Source organism: Haliotis rubra, unplaced genomic scaffold (genome assembly GCF_003918875.1).
Source record: "Haliotis rubra isolate DU_JTF1 unplaced genomic scaffold, ASM391887v1 Scf1281, whole genome shotgun sequence".
NCBI lineage: Eukaryota > Metazoa > Mollusca > Gastropoda > Lepetellida > Haliotidae > Haliotis > Haliotis rubra.
Window position 1 is genome coordinate 86,584 of NW_025765205.1, and position 23,310 is coordinate 109,893.

Below are 23,310 nucleotides of genomic sequence, written 5' to 3' on the forward strand. Positions count from 1 at the left end.
GTGGTCAACCGCACAGGCAGGTTGGCTAGGCAACAACCTAGAGCTTCAGGCTGTCATCTTAGCCATTCAGCACTGGATTCATTCGTTACGGGATTCCAAGCTCTTGGTAGCGTCGGACAACTCGACAGTGGTCTGGTTGATCCATCAGACGTTTTGTTTGTTTCGCCTCCTGGACAACAACAACATCCAGATCAGAGCTCGTCACATTCTGGGTTGCAGGAACATCTTGGCAGATGCTTTGTCCCGACCAGACAAGCCGTCCCCAACAGAGTGGATGCTTCATCCGGAAGCATTCGATCTGGTTTGTCACCTCCGTCACAGACCGTTAGTGGACCTCTTTGCAACGAAGCACAACCATCAACTTCCGGTCTACGTGTCTCCTCTTCCGGATCCTGCTGCTTGGGCAGTGGATGCCCTGTCCCTCTCGTGGGAGGGTCTAGACGCCTACGCGTTTCCTCCTCCAGTTCTTCTTCCCAAGGTCGTGGCCAAGCTCAAGGAGACTAAGCGGATGACTCTGCTTTTGGTCGCACCTTGGTGGCGGCGAGAACCTGGTTCCCGAGCTACGTCGACTCGCCAAAGAAGATCCTCAACTGCTACCACAGTGGCTGCATCTTCTACGGCATCCTCACAGCCACCTGTTGCACCCGGATCCAGACAGGTTTCATCTATGCGCTTGGGTCATCTTCGGAAAGCTCTGAAATCCAAGGGTTATTCGGCTGGTGTGGCTACTATCATCGCCCGTGCTCATAGAGTGTCCACCCGCAGCCTGTACGATGACACATGGTCTGCATTTGAGAAGTTTTGCGCTGACCGCTCTAAGAATCTGGTTAAAGCGTCTGCTCAATTTATTGCGGAATTTCTCCTCTACCTACGCAACACTCATCATCTAAAGGGTGGTACGATTTCTACTTATTTGGCAGCCCTTAATTCAGTGCTGGCCGTCAAGTCTGATAGGAAGGTCTCCAAGATCCCTGAACTACTGGCCATGCTGAAAGCGTTTAAGTTGGAGGATCAGAAGTCGAAGTTCCGCCCTCCAGCTTGGGATCTTAACGTTGTCGTCCTTATGAGCCTTTGTCTGTGGCCTCCTTTGAGGACTTGTCCAGGAAAACAGTTTTTCTTTTGGCGCTTGCTACTGCGGCCAGAGCTAGTGAGCTTCACGCCATAGACGTCACAAGGATTAGGTTTGAACAGACTCGTCACGGTTCCGTCCATTTGGGTCTTCTCTGGGACTTCATTGCCAAGAACCAGCTGCCTGGTCAACCGGATCCTCTGTTTGTCCCTCCTTTGTCTTCTATAGTGGGCAGTGACGACTCCGATGAACTTGCGTTGTGTCCCGTGAGGGCCCTTAAAGAGTACATCAAGCAGTCGGTAGTCAGAAGACGTACCAGGAAACGCCTTTTTAATCCGTTTTCTTCTGCGTCGAAGGGTGAGGTCAACAGAAATACCATCGCTTTGTGGCTCCGCTCGACTATCCTCGCAGCTTACGACTCCGCTGGGTTGCCTCACCCTACCGCCAACAACCCACACGAGATCCTGGCCTTAGCGTCAATCATGGCTCTGCACAGAAACTGCTTGGTTCTTACTATTATGGAAGGTTGCTTTTGGAGGTCTAACACAGTCTTTGCCAGCCATTTTCTCCAGGATCTGGCAGTCCAGGATGTACAGGGGCTTCAGTCCTTTAGCCGCTCGTGGTAGCTCAGCAACTGAGGCGGCCCTCTTCTCACTAGGTGCTTATTTTTTTGTCTAATCATCTAAGTGATAGTTTTAAGGTTAACCCACGTTCTCTCGTGTTGTGTTTTCCTTATCAGGGGTTGTACCGGTGGTTTACTGTTCTTGTTTCAACGATTCCAGTTCTTCAACAAGACAGTTTCCACATCCCCGGTTGTGCTCTTTTGGTCTGATAGTTTTGGTTGGTCCTCGGCGGTGTCCGACCCTCCTGCCTTTCTGTCGATCAACATGCACATTACCATGAGGTAAGGTAAGTTAAAAATGTATTAAAATCTAAATATTTTAGATATTTAAATACTTACCTCACCTCATGGCATCTTACGCCCTCCCTACGATGGATCGCCTCGGACTTCAGGATTCGGATAAAGTGACGTGTGCTCGTTGTCACATGACGGGATTGGTGGGCGTGCTTCCGCTCGCCGGACGAGATCGACAGCGTCACCAGTTTCATGATAGCATTCAACAAGGATACTTATCGATCACGTTTCCAATCTTTGTATCGGATGAGCAAAGGTAATATGCACATTACCATGAGGTAAGGTAAGTATTTAAATATCTAAAATATTTAGATTTAATAAAATTCAAATTTTTAAACTTATCCTATCTCACGACTTGCACCTCTCTCTCTTGCTTTGACTCTACATGGAATGACTGTAAACTTTTTCCATAGGCCTCTCTTGTCCATTCACCCATGCACTGCATGCTGCTCTCTCTACAGGACAGCTTTCCTTGTCCCAATCGAGGCATGCAGCATGCTCCACTATCTGCCAACGTGACTTGGATCATCTATTTAAGTCTACCCCAGTGGTGTGGATTACAATATGCGTTTTGTGCTGTTACAAGTAATAGCTGTGGATCTGTTCTGTTGCAGGACTCGGCCGTCCAATGGGCCCTGGAAGGTGACTCTCGACCCTGAAGTGTATTACCCATTTCTTGAACACTGTGATAACCGCCAACAGAGCTGGAACGCGTGGCAAGCCTTCAATAACCGAGCTTCAAATGCCCATGGTGCACAACATCTCTCAAATCAGAAGGTCCTGGAGGAAATCCGAATGTACAGGTCAGTATAGGTTTCAAATAAATGAAATTCAGGTAGCCTGTGAATAGTATGCTACTCAATGTTTAACAGGAATATTCTGTGGGGGGCTAATGAGTGAGTGAGTTTAGTTTTACGCTGCTTTTAGCAATATTCCAGCAATATCATGGCAGTGGACACCAGAAATGGGCTTCACACATTGTGCCCATGTAGGGAATCAAACCCAGGTCTTTAGCGTAAAAAGCAAATGCCTTAACCACTAGGCTACCACTAGGCTACCCTGGGGGGCTAATGTGTGTGATTGGCTGTCATGCACAGGAGTATCAAGTCTTTCATTATCACTTGGCCCTATATCTCCTTAAATGCTGAGACCTGTGAAGATCCAGGTTAGAATTGGTCAAACCAAACTCACTTAAAGATTATCGAACAAAACTTGATCATGTGGTACAGGCCACCCTATCTGTTATTGAGACTCAAGTGTGCCTTCAGTGACTATCTATTTTCAGTGGAGACTATGCCAAGCTGCGTGGCTTCAAGACTTATGCAGAGATGACACTGGCAAACAATATGGCGGGATCGGTGGAGAATGTGGTCAACATGATTGAAACGTAAGTTCTCATTGTATGGAATGTAAATCAATACATGTTGGTTGCAATACCATCCTAGAGGACACATCTGTACATGTGCATGTTCTAGGTGATCAGATGTTTAAAATGGCTTTGCACTGGGGTTGTCATTGATTGGAAATTTAGCATCAATTAATCAGGCAAAAGTATGGCAATGTATCAAATTATTGATTTATAACAAGGTTAGTTAACTGTGTAGTGGTAAAATGAATTCTATATGGAACTTCAATTAATCACCCTAATGCTAATTATGAACTTGGCCTTTACATTTAGCATTAAAATTGCATGTTCTGCCTATTTATTATATTCCTATCCATGGTATTCTTTTTCATAGAGATCTTGGGGTACATATATGCATTTTCTGCGGCTGAAAATATCATGTGACAGTTGTATCAATGTTTTAATAAAAATATTGTACAATAAATAAAAATCTTTTTTATCTATTATATGGCCCCCACCACGTGGAGTTACCTCCCTGCTAAGCATGCGCAGCCAACCAGGTAAGCACCTAGGCCCGTATCATCATTCCTTCTGCTGTCACTCAAGCGTTCACACGTGTTCCGAGTTACTAGCTGATTTACTTCTGTTGAGAAGAATGTCTGAGACTTCAATATCTGAATGCATGGTCTTTATTCGTTCTTGAGAGAAAAGTTTTATTACTTTGCAGTCTGTTATTTCTCATTTATGTGACTTTATATTACTTTTTTACGCTAGCTTTCCTGTGGTTTACGCACGTGTTGCTATTCCATGGCGGGAAGTTTAGCGTGCCACGGGGTTGAAATATTGCGTTATTAACCAAGTATTTCATGTCGCGTTGTCGCATACACGTCATTTTCAATGTTCTGTACGTGTATATTTATGCTGCTGTGTTCCGCCGTTAGCTACATGCTTGCGTGTTTGCTTTCAGGCCTTTACTGGGTGTACTGTCTGTGGGCAGAATATCCCTAGAGCTGATTAGCATGACAAATGCTTGTGCTGTTTAGAGAAAGCAGGACATAACCCTGAATTCTGCGAACTGTGTATGGCCTTTTCCCCCCGGGCCCAGAAGAGACGGGCGGCTGATTTCCTTTTTTATAAGGAATTGCGGGAGGCGGGAGGGGAACTGACCCAGGAGGTTCCCCCGTCCAAGGCCAAAAAGGCTACGCAAGCTAAACCTAGGTCTTCGCATAAGTCACACTCTCAATTTCAATCCCAATCTAGTGGTTTTGATATGTCAATCATCACTCAATTGTTTCAGCAGCATATGGACTCCGTGAAGTCCCTTGTTTTATGAGTCTGTTGGAGGTCTCCGGCAGGAGTTCCTCGCCCACTCTGAACAGGGGACCGAGAGTGGGGGGTGGGATCGCCAAGCCCGGCTCGATCCCTTAGGCTGGAGGAGACTGTTGATTCTTTGCCTTTGGCTTCGGGTCCAGACGCCTCGGCTACCCTGGAGGGGGAGGGTTCGCTCCCAGTACCCCTCTCAGGCTGGCGCAGGGTCCGTTAAGGATTCCTGGGGTTCCGGTCCCTGCGCCACCCCGCCCCGCCCCATGAGAGTGGAGGAACCGGTTCTGTCGGGTGCCGAGTCTATGGAGGTTGGGGAGGTCGAGGAGTCGGAGGGTACTTTCTGTTTCTCATCGGCTCTCGGGCTTCAGACACCGACAGACTGCCCATAACACACACACACACACACACACACACACACACACACCACAGCCCATGAGGGACGCATCGGGTTAGGTTAGGCAATGTATTGCCGAGTATATACCCCAAGCCGCGGTGCCGACATGTCGCTCGGACTCAACTGAGTTCCACCTGCCGGGTGAGGCGTTTGCCCCTAGGCAACCCTCGCAGACACAGCTCCGTATCTTGCCTTCCCTGGTGCAGGACGTGATGGATCCCCTCCTGGCTGGTTCACGCCTCCGGTTCGATCTACCCGAACTCGTTAAGAGGTATCAGCTGGGGGATGATTCTCTGTTCTTTGTGCCGGTGGTTGACGAGTGCATGTTCGGGTTCTTCCTCCGGGGCGCAGCCTATGCCCGAGTCTGCCGGGTGGCTTCGGCCGCTGGGTAGAGGGAGGAGGATTGGCCGTCACGCCAAAGGTTAGGGCAAGGAGCAGGTCTCTTCGTCTGGCTCCCAGCAGCCTTTTTCTCGGCCAGTTCATCTGCAGGTGACCACTCACGCCCTCTTACCACACGTCCCAGTGGGGGTGGCCGCCTCTCTATATTCCTGCCGGGGTGGGAGAAGGCTACCGGCAACACTTGGGTGCTATCCACCGTCAGAGTCGGCCACGTACCACTGTGGAGGCGAGGCCCGCCAGAGTTCACCGGCATACGTCGCACTCCGGTGCCGTCATGTTCGGTCAAGGCAGGTATACTGCGAGACGAAGTTCAGGCTTTGCTGGACAAGTCCGCAATAGAGCGCAAACCACTGGGCGGGATTTTATTCCATGTACTTCCTCGTTCCGAAGAAGGACGGCGGGTTCCATCCCATTCTCAACCTCAAGGGGTTGAATCGCATGCTGGAGGTTCCATCCTTCAAGGTGGAGACACTTTGCTCGGTGATCTCCTCTGTTCAGCCCGGTGATTGGCTTACGTCGATCGACCTAAAGGATGCGTATCTACATGTGCCAATTCATCCATCGTTCAAGCAGTACCTCCGGTTCTCTTACGACGGGATGTATTACCAATTCACGGTGCTCCCCTTCGGCATATCCACTGCCCCCAGGGTGTTCACCAAGCTCATGTTAGTGCCGGCTACCCTCACAAGGTCACAAGGAAGGTGTTGTTACCCTTACCTAGACGACTGGTTGCTCAGCGCTCTAACTCAGCCAGCGAGCCTATATTCTACCCACGCGGTGATAGACATTCTAGTTCGACTGGGGAGGATCATAAACCTCAAGACATCTGACCTGGTACCCACCCAGGAAAGGGTCTTGTCTCTTTGTCACCCGACCGGGTCACCAGAGTACAGAAGATGGTGTCTTCATTCCTCTCCCAGCCCCAGGCACCAGCGCGGACTTGGCTCCGTCTACTGGGTCATATGGCGGCAACTATTGCTGTAGTGTGGTGGGCGCAGTTGAGGATGTGCCCTATACAGCAAGCTTTGGCGAGTCTGTGGGCTCACTCGGAGGATCTGGAGAAGTGTCTCACAGTCCCCAGGTGGTTGTTTCCTCACCTTCAGTGGTGGACCAATGTCGGCAAACTCTCCAAGGGGGTCCCTTTGCAAATCCCGACGCCAGCTCTTACAGTTCAAACCGATGCGTCCCTCATGGGCTGTGTGTGTGTGTGTGTGTGTGTGTGTGTGTGTGTGTGTGTGTTATGGGCAGTCTGTCGGTGTCTGAAGCCCGCCTCCACATCAACGTCTTGGAACTGAGAGCTGTGCGGTTGGTTTTCGAGCGCTTCCGGGAGCATGTTCAGGGCCAGGTGGTTCGTCTTCAGTTGGACAACTGTACGGCCACGACGTACATCCTGAAGCAAGGCGGCACGGTGTCCCTAGCACTCCTTCGGGAGACGTGGGAATTTCTCCTCTGGTGCAACCAGTGCGACTGTCAGGTGATTTCTGTTTATCTCCCGGGGCTGGAGAACGTGCGAGCAGACGCTCTCTCTCGATGGATCCTGGCTCTGCATGAGTGGATGCTCGACCAGCAGATATTCGGGGAATTTTCTCCCAGTTGTACGGATCGTTCCAGGTGGATCTGTTTTGCGTCCGGCGGGACGAATCAGATACCCGTGTTCTGCTCTCGAATACCGGACCAGAGGGCTTTGGCTTCCAGCGCCTTCCTGCTGGATTAGACGGGCAAGGTGCTCTGGGCGTTTCCGCCTCTACCACTCATTCCCCGGGTCCTCTCACAGCTGTCCACCCAGCCAGCTCAGCTATTTGTGCTAGTGGCACCGCTATGGCCGTCACAGAGCTGGTTTCCGGTAATTCTCAGGTTTCTGGCTCAGCCTCCTGTTCTATTACCTTTTTCTATTACCGGACATTCTCACTCAGAACAGCGCGCCATACCCGAATCCAAGGATTCAGTGGGTGGCTTGGCTTCTGTCAGGTCTAGCCTCGAAGCACGCGGAATTCCTGCAGCAGTTGCAGACACAATTCTGGCTTCGAGGCGGGATTCGACAAACGTTCAATATGAGGATAGGTGGTCCAACTATGCGTGCTGATATTCAGATAGGGGGATTGCAGATCCTTTTTCTGCGGATTTAGTCCGAGTACTGGAAGGCTTGGCGGCTTCGACCATTCGTGGCTACTCCACCGCTAATTCCACTTTCCACACCCCTGTCAGTGGTGCTCTTCTGGGGCCACACCCTCTTATGCAGCGTTTTTTAGCTGGCATGGATCGGGTTTGACCTGCTGTCAGGCGAACCAGCCCACCTTGGGATTTGTCAATCGTGCTAGATTGGCTGTCCGGTCCTACGTTCTCACGTCTATCGGCTATTTTCATTCAGCTGTTAACATGGAAGGCCGTATTTCTGGTGGCGGTAACATCTGGGCGAAGGGTTGGCGACTTACATGCTATGACGGCAGACCTGGCGCTGACTGTGTTCCATCAAGATTGTGTCAGTATTCGCCTCCCGGATACTTACCGTCCGAAAATCGATTACGCTTTCCATGTGACAGCTCCTATCGAACTTCCTACTCTTACCCAGCCTTCCACATCGAGGACCTCTGAAACGAGCACTCATCCGTTGGATGTCCGTAAGACCCTCAAGGTCTATATCAGACGAAAACAAGGGATCCGTACGGGTACCCATCTGTTCTGTTGTTACGGTGGCGGGAAGGCTGGCATGCCGGCTAGCAAACAGACCCTATCATGCTGGCTTGTATTGGTCATTTGTGCTGCTTATCAGGCTAAGGGCAAGCCTCCCCCTGAGGGGTTGAAGGCTCACTTGGTCAGGGCAGTGGCCACTTCAAAGGCTTTTGCATCGGCACTGCCCATTGAAGAGATATGCTCTGCCGCTATTTGGAGCAGGCATAGCACTTTTATCAGGCACTATCAGCTCGATACACATTCTCGTGATCGTGCACGTTTTGGCCGTTCTGTTCTCTCCAGTGGACAGTGTCCTGCCACCCTGACCGAGTGAGTCTTGGTTATCTGGCCAGTTGACGCTGCTTTCAATTGTGTATAATTGATATATCCACTGTTGACATATCTAACTACTTTCAATTTCACTCATGAGATACTGGTCGGTTGTACGTTGGTTTTCCCCTTTACGGTACTCTTTATAGATTCACGATGTGGGCGGGTTTTTTTACTTTCGCACAGTGTGCGAACTGTCTTGCTTAACTTGTGAGGTCGGGTCTCAGTACGTTCCTCCCTGTCGGTTACCCTCCCATCATGCCTCTCGCGGAAGCTTCGGGACACGTGACAGGTGAGTGTTATGGGGTCAGTTACTTTCTCAAGAAAGATCCCTATTTATTTGTACTCTGACAGAATTCCCTCCTCCCTAGCCTCCGGTCTTTGGGAGTCCGAGTTAATGCATATATGTACCCCAAGGACGATCTCTATGAAAAAGAATTAGCTAAACCTGTAGAGGTTTCCAATTCTTTGAAGAGAATCGTCCTTGGGGTAGGGCCACCCACCTCCCCGCAATTCTGATCACTGATTTATTCAGCAGAAGGAATGATGATACGGGCCTAGGTGATTACCTGGTTGGCTGCGCATGCGTAGCAGGGAGTAACTCCACATGGTGGGGGCCGTATAATAGATAAAAAAGATTTTTATTTATTGTACAATATTTTTATTAAAACATTGATACAACTCTCACATGACATTTTTCAGCCGCAGAAAATGCATATATGTACCCCAAGGACGACTCTCTTCAAAGAATTGGAAACCTCTGCAGGTTTACCGGTAGTTAAGTTTCACTCACTTGTTTTAAAAGCCAACAAAAGAACACCCAGTGGTTACAAAATGTGACCTGGCCAATTGTGTGTCATGATAGCAAACTGCAGTGGCTGTTGCTTTTTCTATCATGCCAGCATGTCATCATATTTGATTTACGTAATTGCCGAATGCTGTAGTATAGCTGCAATATGGCTGACTGCTGCGTAAACCAACATCAAATCACTACCAGTCAGCAATCACTAGCTGACTGTATCGGGTAGTCAGACCCGCCAATTTGGTTGACACATGTCATCATTTAACAAACTGAGTTTTTGTTTGTTGTTTAACACCACACTAAGCAATATTTCAGCTGGATGACAACAGTCTGTAGATAATCAAGCCTGGACCAGACAATCCAGAGGCTGACATCATGAGCATCGATCTACACAATTTGGATACGATGACATGTGTCAACCAAGTCAGCAAGCCTGACCACCCGCTCCCATTAGTCGCCTCTTACGATAAGCATGGGCTGCTGAATTCCAATTCACCCCAGGTTTTCACGAGTACGATTTATCTTGCAAGTATATTCTTGTTCAAGATGTTGATCACTGGATTGTGTGGTCCAGACTCAATTATTTACAGACTGTCATCATAAAGCTAGAATATTTCTGAGTGAGGCATTTAATGACAGCTAAAACACATAACTATCATTGGTCACTTTTACAATGTGTCAGATTCAAGGGCAGCTTTAAGGTCAAGGCCTCAGAGGAGATGCAAGAACTCCAAGACTTTGCAGCATCTGAAGGCTTTAATGACATCATCCAACCCTGGGATGTGTCATTCTGGCGGAGACGGCACAGAGAACATGTCTTCAGGTGAGAGGGTAGCACTGACTGTTTTTTTCTTTGCTTGTTTCAATTTTCCCCTGTCCTCACTTCAAAGGTTTCAACACACTCTGTAGCTGAGTCTGAACCTATGTTGGAGCTGGTGGGGTAGCCTAGTGGTTAAAGCATTCGTTCATCATGCCGAAGGCCCAGGTTCACTTCCCCACATGGGTACAATGTTTGAAGTCCATTTCTGGTGTCCCCGCCATGATATTGCTGGAATAGTGCTAAAAGCGGTGTAAAACTCTCTCTCTCTCTTTCACTCACTCACTCACTCACTCACTCACTCACTCACTCACTCACTCACTCACTCACACTCACTCACTCACTCACTCACTCACTCACTCACTCACTCACTCACTCACTCACTCACTCACTCACTCACCCACCCACTATTTTAGAATGAATTAAGTCAGTATTACATCAACTATACTTTAATTTCCACATAATGTGTGAAGTCCATTTCTGGTGTCCACGCCATGATATTGCTGGAATAGTGCTAAAAGCGGTGTAAAACTCACTCTCTCTCTCTTTCACTCACTCACTCACTCACTATTTTAGAATGAAATTAAGTCAGTATTACATCAACTATACTTTAATTTCCACATAATGAGTAGTACAAAAGAGAGTTTCAAAATCAGTCAACAATATTGATACACACAAATAAGAATATGATGTTCAGACAACATGGAAAAAAACAGCACATCAAAAGTTTTAAATCCTTAGAAATCACATATGATCACTTCTGTTTGAGTGAATTCCATTTTTCATTCAGTGCCAATCTTACTGCAGCTATGTCTGTCTATAGAAACACACACACACGCATTCTATTAAGAAGAAGGAGACACATGTAAGCATTTTGTAATGAGCCCAAGGGCAGAAGGTCATATCATCCAAATTTAAACTTGTAATTATTTAATAGACACATCTGCAGAATTTTTACTTTATGTTTTAAGCAGACATGTATATCTGTGTTATCTTTTGCCGTTCAGTGCATCATTGGTCGCCTCCTTAACTTCACAAGGATGCCCTGGAATTGTCTTATCTTTGAAAGATAGGTTTGAGTGTTCTATTGTTTCACAATAACATTTGACCCATGAATATCTGGGTTAGAATTGGTCTTCAGTAACCCATGCTTGTCGTGCGAGGCAACAAACTGGATTGGGTGGTCAGGCTCACTGACTTGATTGACATATGTAATCATATCCCATTTGCGTAGATCAATGTTCATGCCATTGATCACTGGATTGTCTGGTCCAGGCTCGAACATTTACAGACCGCCACACATAACTTGAATATTGCTGAGTGTGGCGTTAAACAACAAACCAACCAACACAATAATATTCACAGGTTGCCTCAGATAGCTTCAAAAGTTTCAGAACATTCTTTCTTTCAAGGGGAGTTGGGTGGCCATGTTGCTTATTATACCACAATAATATGCATTAATTGCCTCCCTTAGCCATGCCAGCATCTACTGATGGTAGATCCACCCTGAATATAATCACAAAGAGGCTAACATGCATGTATGTGTTTTGTTGTAACTCCCACAGTTTGCTAACAGACCATGATATAACTGAATACAAAACACTGGCATTTGATCCAGCTCTCTGTAATAATCTGACCTTGTTTCAATATGCATTGAACCAGAAATCTTTTCTTTTCTTTTTTTAGCGGCAAGACCTTTGTCTATTTTTGGTTATCTCCCTTTCAATTACAAACTGTCTGTGCATCTCAGCAGGGGCATATACATGAGAGAAAGTCTGAAAGGAAATTTGAAGCGTGTAGCTGCAGTTTTGGATGATGACAACATTTTTACGTTTCTTACGTAGATCAGATAACAAGTAAACAATAAACATTAAATACTCATCAGACAAGAAGAAGTGAGTGCACTGACATGTATGCTTATGATTTGACAGTATTTCAGTATTAATCAACATAATGTGACAGTGTTTCAACATCTGTCAATATAATGTGACAGTGTTTCAACATGTATCAACATAATGTGACAGTGTTTCAACATGTATCAACATAATGTGACAGTGTTTCAACATGTATCAACATAATGTGACAGTGTTTCAACATGTATAAATATAATGTGACTGTGTTTCAACATGTATAAATATGTAACAGTATTACAATATGTATTTAAAAAATATGGAAAATGGCAATATTTAGCTAAGCTATTGTTACAATAAAACTGTTCATCATCTTCAAAAAACACTGGTAGGTCACAGTCCACATAAGAATACAAAAAAGCATGAAAGTAGTATGAAACTGTATTCATCATAATAAGAGCCTCAGGTACAGTTATTGAAATTTGTTTTGTGAAAGTAGAAACATCAGTTAACTTTGCAATACTAGATACCAGACAATATTGAATCTATGCAGCTGTTTTCCCCATTAAATCTACAGTATATACTAGATGGGATGGACTTTCATGTTAAGCTTCTGTCTCAGTAGGGGCCCTTTCAGATTAGTTTATGAGTTGGTCAGAGGCGCTTATTGGTGGAGAGTGCTTAATATGGTGAATACGGTGCACCCGAGAAACATACTTCTTACAAAACTTGCTTCATTTTATTTTGACAATATTTTTCACACTTACATTGTTTGCAATATGAACAAATTGAAACAAATTTCAACCATTATATTAGCTGTGATATCATTTAAGAATTGAAACATACACCACAATGTGTTCATCCATTACTCAGAGGTACAGAAAAGCAAGGTAAATTACGCAAATATTTATGTGACAACTCAATTCCTATTAAGTCTGTTGCGTACAAGCACACTTGAATTTTTGTGAATACTCAATAAATGTGATCTTACATGCGTACACACAAAACCGTCAAATCTTAGCTTGCGTACCGGGGGTTAGATAAAATAACTGAGGTATACTGAGAGGTTCTGTTTCAGGAAATGAACTTGACAACTTGCAGTTTCTCATAATACAGATAAAATATAAATAACAAACACTAACATTTAAGTTAGAGTGAAGTGAGTACAATTTATTTGGTTATTGAAAGGAAAATTAGGATACCCTGTAGAGATGAACACAAGCGAGTACATAACTCAGTGACCCAAACAGTTATCTGTAGTTCTGATTACTGATGAAAACTGTGGCCATTTTGTGGTAGTGTATTCGATTAATGAATCAACTTACACCAGTTCCACCGAGCACTTGGACCAGTGATTACACAGGCTATATTTCTCATGCCATTGCCTTACAATAACCAACTTGACACAATATTTGGCATTGGTAGCATTCTCAAAGCAGGGTGTTTTTTACTTCTGTGAGTGACTTCCATACTTTTATATCTGATGAAAGGGCAATAAATACCACTAGGCTAATAGCAGGCTTTGGTATTCATGGGTAATGAAGGAACATAGTGTATACAAACCCTATTTCATAATCACTGCCTTTTTCTTATATGTTGAGCGCTTCAAAGATTTGTTTGTGAAAACAAAAAGTATTGGAATAATGGCATAATACACATACTCAATGCAACACACTAATGGGTAGATGTTGATGAGGGCTTTGTCTGACAGATGGGCCGAGAACACATGTACAACGCTGATGGGTAGGAAGCAGACGGCAAACACAGATACGAGCAGCAGAGAACGGTTGATGAGTATTGTCACAGTTGCCTTAGTCCAGATAGCTTTGTCCTTCTTGGAGTGAGCAGGTTGGAATCTGGATGGGTAGGATCTTCCCGAGCTAGACTGACTGCCTGGCATCAGGGCTGCGTTAGAGATAGAACCCACATTCAAGGAATCCAGGCTCAGATCTATCATACAAGTTTGGGATGTTCTGGGTTCTGGGTCAGTGCTTGGACGAATAATCCTCATGGATGGAACATTGGTACAGTTTTTTTGTTGATCTGTTTTGAAAGTATCGCCTGAATCAGAGAGGATCTCATCCGTTTCTTTGGAGATAATATGACTGTTATCATTCCCATGTATCTTATATATATTCCCTACAAGCATGTTGACAGACCCTTGATTCATTGCACAGTTCCTGTCCAGCTCAGCACAAGAGGCGTCATCTGTCATTCTTGAATCAGACTGACCCAAGTTTTCAGGAACAACTTTCTCAGTAGGTGTTTGTTCACATTGTAAAATGCTTGTATTTATCTGTAGTTGTGACTTCCATGCTACAGGAATGTCAGCATCTAATTTACATGATGATTTCAGTGACTTGAACACATTTCGTTTAGTCACAGCAGAAAGGTGCTTATACTCCGACTTATGGAGCTTCATGTTTGCCAAATCGTCATCATTCCCGGGCATGAATGTGTTGTCCAGAGCAATGGAGTTAAATTCTGTCATTTTATCAACTTCAGCTGACATGCTTTCTAGTTGCCATTTCTGGGAATTATTATAAAGTGTTCTTCTGGACCTGAATCTTTTCTTCATTATTGAAGGTGACTCAGTCGGTTCCATGAAGGATGTCAGAGACCAAGAACTATCAGATTTGGTCAATACCGGCTTGAACCGTTTCACCTTATTATCAGACCCTTTGCCTAAGCTTTTAATCCTTTTGCTTTCAAAGGCATCTCTGACAGTTTTCCAACTGCTGCCTGCAGTAAGCCGTGTGTGACGCAGCGGTTTAAGGCAGATCTGATCTTCTGCTCGTGGGACTTCCAGTATGGTTGATATTTTTCCTGGAAGAGAACCCAGATTTGTTACATTTCTAAATGCTGATTCCGTGGAAGAGTCTGCTTTAACTGTTCGAGGAGGATCTGTTGTCAGGGATGTCAGGTCAGTTTCTGTAGGAGTTCCAACGCCATTGCTTTGCATATCAGGTTTTTCATGTTCTGTTGGAGGATCCAGAACTTGTGAATTTTTCCTCTGTACAGTATGTATCTTCATGGTGGAGTTTTGTTCTAATGGAGGTTTTTCATCACCCTTCCTTTGTGGTAGTTTAGGGGATAAGTCCAAATCTTTGTTTCCAATGCTAAACATGTCAGCCGATTGTGAGAGCACAGACTCTCTGGGTCTTTTGAGCATGGCAAATGGATTCAGTTTATTATTCTTGTTGGCAGTTGTTTTTTTATGTTGAGCCTCAGCCTTCAAGCATCCTTGTTTGTATATAATGCCAGTGGTGGTCAGTGAAACAAGGAACAGAAGTGGAAGAAGGTGCTGATGAGCAGCCTGAGGCATGTTTTCCCTGACGACATGCTTCAGATGACAGACCTGTACGAGGAGCTGAGGCACGTCTTGGTACATGCTGTGGACCATGTTGTACAGGGCATAAGGGATGATGAGGAGCCACATGAAGGAGAAGAGGAGATACTTGTGGCACATGCACTGATTTCTTCGTGTGTGGCCCCTGATCTTCTGCATCCTTTCCCAGGCAATGACTACACTGCAGGAGAAGGAGGAGACTTGAAGGAGGACACGCATAGAAACAGCTTCAAGACACATGTACTCATCAAACCCACATGGAAGTAGTTTTTCTAGTAGTTGCACTAGTTCCAAAGGACACACAAACCCACAAGCTGCAGTAGCAAGGAAAAGCAGGTGGACGATAGTGCTGTAGACTTTCCTCACTCTGGGTAGTCTCATGATGCGGAGTATGGCAACCACATTGGCAGACGTCCCCAGGATTATGATTGGCACAAGTAGTATGAAGCAGACACCAAATGTAGCAGCATGAAGTTCAGGCTTACTCGCCTCTGACTGGTTCAACATGGTGCCTTCTGTTGAAAATACTGCTGAATTGCAATGAGATATAACCCTGTATTAAATAAATGAGAGATAATATCTTTCTTATTTATACCACACAAAATTCATGTACAACTTTTCCTTTTTGGAAGATCATTGAATTTGGCCTACTTGCTTTTTAGTGGATATAGTTTCAGCAAAACAGCATGAGGAACAACACATCACTTCTTTCCTGAAAGTCTATGCCTGTACTGTCACCATGTCCTTGTGCTGTTTTGTTCAAGGAGGCTTTGCAGAGTTGGCTGAAGCATCTTATGTCACTCTGCTGAGTTAAATCCTATGGTCACACCAGACAGTGTTGCTTTCCCTGATTACAACCGCAAATTCTTGCCTCTGTGTATGCTGGATATACTGATATACTGTTTCAAAGACACATTTAGCCAACCTGAGTCACTCACAGCTGCAGCACAAAGCCATCCCAATTTGCATTGCTGGCAAGTTTGGTCCAAGTGTTTTCACAGTTGAACTCAAATGGTTATCTTGTAGAAACATCAAAACATTTGTGATTACCTAGATCTGTTTGGAGAGGGATGATCAGCATACTGTAACAAAAAAAAAAAGGTCAAGAATTCATGCTGTTATAGTTGTAACTATACTACCGACACAAAATATATGGGAACTGATGAAATGACAGTGAATGCGAAATTGCTCTGAATGTCCACTAAATCAAATGTGGGCGTAAAGTTCAATATCTGGTGTGTCCACCATGTTGGGCAACACATTCACGACACCTTGATGGCATACTGTTGATTAATTTCCGGATGGTTGCCCGTGGTATTGCCCGCCATTCCTCCTGAAGAGCTGCACCAAGCTGGGCCAGGTTGACGGGTGCGGGGTCCCTGGAGTACACCCTTCGACCGAGAATGTCCCATAGATGTTCAATTGGGGACAGGTCTGGGGACTTAGAGGGCCAGTCCAATGTCCGTATGCCCTCTCTTCGAAGATAAGCTGTGACAATTTGGGCCCAATGTGGTCTGGCATTATCATCTTGGAATTCAAAATTCCTGCCGATGATTCTAGCCAGTGGAGCCACGACAGGACGCAAAATTTCATCAACGTATTGCTGACCAGTCAAGGATCCATTAACGATGACCAGATCTGATCGCCTTTCATGTGTAACCCGCCCCACACCATGACACTACCACCCCCATATCGATCATGGTCAATAATTGCCGCTCTGGCATACCGCTGACCGCTACGGCGCCAACAACGTTTTCTGCCATCTGTGAATCTGAGGCAAAACCTTGACTCATCTGAGAACATGGTCTTACGCCAATGGAGCAAAGCCCGTCCCTGATGCTGCCTAGCCCATGCCAATCTTTGGCACCTATGGTGAGCTGTAAGGGTAACACCCTTGAAAGGCCGCCTTGCTTTCAGACGTGCTTGATAGAGCCGGTTTTTAACGGTTGAGTGTGAAATTTGTCGCCCAGTGAGTGTACGGAATTCCCTATTGATGGCAGGTGCTGACTTGAACCTATTGCGTAGGGCCATTGATGTAATGAGACGATCCTGTTGTGGTGTCGTTGATTTTGGTCTACCATGCCCAGGTCTCATTGCACGGTAGTTGTCCCACAGGCGTGAAATTATACTTTTTGATTTACCCAACATTCGGGCAACTTGACACAATGATGTCCCCCCCTCTATCATCCCCACAATTCTCCATTTTGCTTGTTCATTGAGATACTGCCTCAGAGGCATGTTTCAGCATCTGTTCAACTCTCTTACATTAGTGATTGTGAGTTCTCCAATATGTTTACAGAAGTTGACTTCTGTGTGCATGTGCATCACATGTTGGTAATGCATCATGTGGAATTTCATTGTCATTGGATGTTGCGTTCAGGTGCAACGCTACGGTAACACACCCTTTCACCTTTTGCTGCATTCAATTTCTTTGTTCCCTTATTTTTTGTCAATAGTATAGTAGGTGGTGTATTGGCAAATAAACTGTATTGCAATATATTGGGGTTCTGCTACCCTTATTGCGATATATTGGGAACATAAGTGTTTGACAGAGAGTGTACATCAATCCTATTTTCTTCATCGTAAGTCCTTAAAGATTAGGTTGCAGTCATGGGTTCTATATCCTTTTTTTATACAGGAGGAATTTATTGTATTACAGCATCCCATTTTGTTTTTGCATAATGGAGGAAAACATTTGTTATGAATGACAGTATGTATAGATTTTATTTTAAACCATAAGGATAATTAAAAAAACATTCATTGTTCTTTATCCAATATACCAGTTCTTATAAATAATGACCGCCTCCGTGGTGTAGTGGTTAGAGCGTCCACCCGGAGAGCGGAAGGTCGCGGGTTCGATCCCCGACAGCGTCTTACCAAAAGACGTTAAAATATGGTACTTGTTGGTCCCTGCCTGGCGCTTGGCATTAATGGGTACAACAAGGACTGGTCGGTTCGGAGTCAGTATAACGTGTCTGAGTGGGGTATTCATGCTTCACTGCGGCATCTCTGTGGGCTAGCACTATAAAAACAGCTTCAGTCTGGGCTAGAACAAGCAGCCGCACATACACATACACACGCATGCACGTCTTCATATGAGCGAAATATACTGAAGCACGACGTTAAACCCAATTTCACCTCACCTCTTATAAATAATATTGAAAGGTGAATTGCAATATACTGGTATATCGGTAATACTTTGTGAAGTCCTAATAGGTTTCTCAACAAAACAACAAATAAAGTTTTACATAAGCGACAGAATCCAATGTTAAAATACAATGTTACTGTATCTTACCTTCACTGAGTAACCCTTAAATCTTTGGGCATCTTGTGTGATTGTGGAGACAAAATGTCAGACACAGCTAGTGTTGTTTAGTTGTGAGGATATTTGTACACACCTCTTATTGTTCACACCTTTCACTTTGGTAACCGGCACACACGGACCAGTCGCTAAGCAACACCTTTCCAGTGTTAATATAACATGTTATATTTGGGATTACACTTTCTTTGTAAAGTACAAATTCTAATATTCTAGTACTTTTTGGGTTGAGGTACATCAGCCTGATTCAGGGATTTGAACCCGCATCCTCTCCTCAGAGTGCATTGTACTACAAGTGTTACCACATAACCAAATTGTATAACATATTCAACCTGAGTCGGTCGCCTTTCCAACAGTTATCTTTTTTCATAAAAACCTAAAACGTATATGCACTACATCTTGCTTGCCATCGGTGAATGTGCCAGCATTCTACGTTTGTTACTAAAGTTCCTACATAAATCGTACGATATGTCCCTCCTCTTCCACCTTCACTTTGATATCGATAGTGCATATCCAAATTTATTACCCACGTGGTCAACGTATGGGTAGTTGCATACTAATCTCATACGTCACACGAGTGTCGTATCGCGTTGACCTGTGTCGTACCGACTTGACCTGAGATTCTAACAATTTGATTGGATAACCGATGACCTCTCAATTAGGTCACATTCTGACGTAACTATTTTTTCATTCATAAAAAACACGTGGATCCATTCATTCTACAACTAAATGCATTGTGGGAATGTAAACATCGCGAACGTTGCCGTGTCGCTGTTTAATTGTGAGTCGAACTGAGACATTATACCCGTCGAAAAACGTAAACGCAATGTTTCCACCAGTGATGTTAGCGAATGAAGCAACTGCAAACCAAGAAACGGGTGCTCACGGAGTAGTTTACTGTAGGAGGCTGTGCGAGGCGATGACAACTGACATGCATCGTGGCGTGGGTTACCAAGGCAGTGGCGTCATTAGAGTGGCGTCATGCAAATATTGTACTACAGTACAAAACTCTTCCACAACCTCTTTATGAAACCGGTTTGGGTTTGAAACCAAAATATTAACAAAAATGCGCTATTTTGTCAATTTAATGCATGTAAGGCGTGGGTAATAAATAAAATACCACCACGAGGTCTCATTAGATCACTGAATTATCACGAACTTCGTGACCTTCCTATGGTATCTAACCTCGCTCGCTCGGTCAGATACCATAGGAAGGACACTCGTTTCGTATAATTCGTATCTAATGAGACCTCGTGTAGTATTCTCTATACATCACGCAGATAAATGCAATTTGCAGTTTTGAACACGGTTTGAAATTCGTTTTTCTATGATATCATCCGCTCATTGCAGATAAAATTTACCGAAAATTACATGCATCGTAAATCTCCCCAGTTTTGACACATTACTAAATCACCATTCACTGCGTTTTGCATAATTTATAGTATGTCTTAATTCAAATGTCAAAGTTTACTGGGAGAATTGAATTTAAAAGAAAAAGAAGTGATCATTGTGATCAGCAGTAGTTTTGTTGTTGCATGATCGAATCACCAATGCTCGTTCTGAAACATTGTCAATGAACCGAGAATCGCTGAGAATGTTTTGGAAAATACGTAAACGTCAAAGTGAATTTTCAGCCATAGTACAGAGTGTTTATAAAATCACGTCACACGTATGTCGGTTATGTTTCGTCCTTTGCTAACTACTCTTAAAATTAATTGTATAATTCAACACCATCTTCCTTACATGAATCCCTGAATTCCTCATACAGTTCAAAATAAACTGACAAATGGACTCTGTCACCAATACGAAGTGTTTCAGTGAAATTTAACGAAATATATCGAGGATATGAGATGCCGGGCTAGGAAAGGACCACGTTTTTGAAATGTAAACAAAGCCAATCTCAGATTGTACACTATGTATCTGTTCGCCTACTTGTTGCATACAATTGCTCATTAGTTTTAGAACATACATGGGAAAGGTATGGTAGGAAGCGATAGTTAAATAAAACAGCAGGGGTGGAAATAACTTTAAAATTGCTAGTGTACTCCGGTACAGTGGCACATGTAAAATCACTTGCCCTGATAATTTTTCCACTAGACCGGCCGTTTTCTTGTTGATTTTTTAAGTAACCAACATCATTAACATTGGAAAGTCAACTGGACACCGGTACAGTGTGATATACAAATTTGCTTGCCCGACAGAAAAAAACAATGGACTGGAGCGTCGGGCAATGGGTTATTTCCACCCCTGTATTCCAATGATTTTCTTGATTCATCACAACATATTATAGTTTCTGAAAGCATGACGCCATGACTGACGCAAACTCATGCACAACGATGACGGTACTTCTCCTACCGGTAATTTCTGACTATATTGGTCACAATGAAAACAAAAGGAAAATACCAACCAGCATACTGACAGAATTTTCGGACTACTTACATGTCACATTTATGCATATATGTTGCTTGAAACAACAAAAATTTCCTTCGAAAACTCTGGCGTACTCGTGTCAGTGAACATGCCATTTTGAAAAAGTCGCTTCCCGATAGTGATGTCATACGGACGTCAACATTGTTATACATATTTGGTATTTTCATTGAGGTGAGGTTATGAATGAAAATACACACGATCAATCCGTCCTGCTGCTTAATTTTTCTGTTCTTAAGCTTTTTTCGTATTTTCACAAACTTTTTCATTTTTAATTTCAGGATAATTATCTTTTGATTTGGGACTAGACAGGAGACCAGTTTAAAATCAAGTGGCACCAATTACGTCATAATCAAAGGGCGGTAACTCTGGCCTGTTTAGCTCGGCAAACAAATACCTCATATTTGCATAACATTTCAGCACCTATTTTGAGGGTTATACTTACATTGTAAGAAAATGTGTGTATATTTTCAAACATTGGTATTAACTAATTTATAAAGTTCACTTTGATTCACATAAGAATAAATGTGATTTATTCATGTTCACTTCCCCTTTAAGGTATCAGAACAGTTGACCCCTTTCATCATGTGAGGAGATATTCAAATGAAAACATAGCATGCATCTTTAAACTTAATCCCACTTGTACAGTTCATATCATTTACTTCTGAATACACGCTAGGTCTCCTCAGCAGGGAACACTAATTAGGACTGTTCCATTTCAGCCATGGGTGTTGTCTTAATTAATCCCTTTCATTAGTGTCTAAGTTATGGCTGTCTAAGATATGGCGGTCTAAGTTTTGGGAGATGACCGGTGAGTGTGGTTGATGGGTACTTGGCTTGGCTCTTTCTCTACTAATATCTTACCATAAAAGACATGACTTAGATTAACTGTTAGGGGACTGTGAGCTATGGTAACAGCTTGCCATCCAGGTATTGGCTGCTTGTTAGAGACAAAGTTCGGAAATGCAGTATCGCAATATGTACGGTATCGTGACCTCTGTATTGATATGTAAGGTATCATAAGGCCCTGTACCATGACATCCCTATTAAATATTACTCATTTATGTGTTGTTCGTGTGTGTTTACCTCTTCATACTTTAAACAATGCCCGGGTTGGGGGTTGGGTAGCCTAATGGTTAAGCAATCTCCCGCCTTAGACCTGCTGTTGCTTTTCGGTTCCTGACATTCGTACATAATGTGTGAAGTCAATTTCAGGTGTCCGCTCCCCCCATGATATTGCTGGAATATTGCGCTGAAAATTATACTGCTCACCTGCTAACAGTCTTCTCGGACAAAAACGATATGGAGACAGTAGTTTCCCTACAGCAGGCGCTAATCTGTGGAATGGGCTGCCCATGGCTGTCAGACAAATCAAGGAACTCAGCAGCTTCCGTTCCACCCTGAAAACCGTCCTTTTCTCCAGGGCATATGACTAAGCGCACTAGAGCAGTGATATCTCTGGATATGATGCGCTATATAAATGTCCAATTTGTTATTATTTTTTTTATTAAAATGCCACAGTATGAATCTTTAAGCACATCCGCATAGTTAAATGTATTAAGCTATGTTTGTACACTGCATACAACTCTAAACCAATTCAAATCATGGACATAATGGTTAAAGCGTTGGCTCGTCACGCCGAAGACCCGGTTGAATCCCCACATGGGCACAATGTGTGAAGCCCATTTCTGGTGTCCCCCGCCGTGATGTTGCTGGAATATTGCTAAAAGCGGCGTAAAATCAAACTCAGTCAGTCAGTCAAATCATGGACACTATGCATTTATTACAGACTTGATGACGGTCAGGTATCTGAATACTTCCCACTGGATCATGTGCTCACCAGCTTGTTCCAGTTAGTTCATCAGCTGTTTGGCATCACAATCAAGGTGAGCATCATTAATTCATCAGCTGTTTGGCATCACAATCAAGGTGAGTATCATTAATTCATCAGCTGTTTGGCATCACAATCAAGGTGAGCATCATTAATTCATCAGCTGTTTGGCATCACAATCAAGATGAGTATCATTAATTCATCAGCTGTTTGGCATCACAATCAAGGTGAGTATCATTAATTCATCAGCTGTTTGGCATCGAAATCATGGTGAGCATCATTAATTCATCAGCTGTTTGGCATCGAAATCAAGGTGAGTATCGCAGAACCAGAATGTTGCATGGGATGACCTAGATAAGCATTACAGTTTTAAAGATAGAACTCTGAATATTAGCATAAATCACCATTATGAGCATAGTATCAAGGTAAGCATGGTATTCCAAGGTAAGCATAGTACTTTCATAATAAA

At 44.0% G+C, this 23,310-nt stretch overlaps 1 protein-coding gene across 1 annotated transcript in view; it reads left to right on the plus strand.

Annotated features, from left to right (window-relative positions):
* LOC124266842 (probable cytosolic oligopeptidase A) overlaps positions 1 to 23,310 on the plus strand; it is a 55,287-nt gene that overhangs the window by 7,759 nt on the left and 24,218 nt on the right. The window contains 4 exon segments of the mRNA XM_046701651.1: positions 2,600 to 2,788; positions 3,271 to 3,372; positions 9,931 to 10,071; positions 22,800 to 22,896. Of these exon segments, the coding sequence (XP_046557607.1) occupies positions 2,600 to 2,788; positions 3,271 to 3,372; positions 9,931 to 10,071; positions 22,800 to 22,896 (529 nt within the window).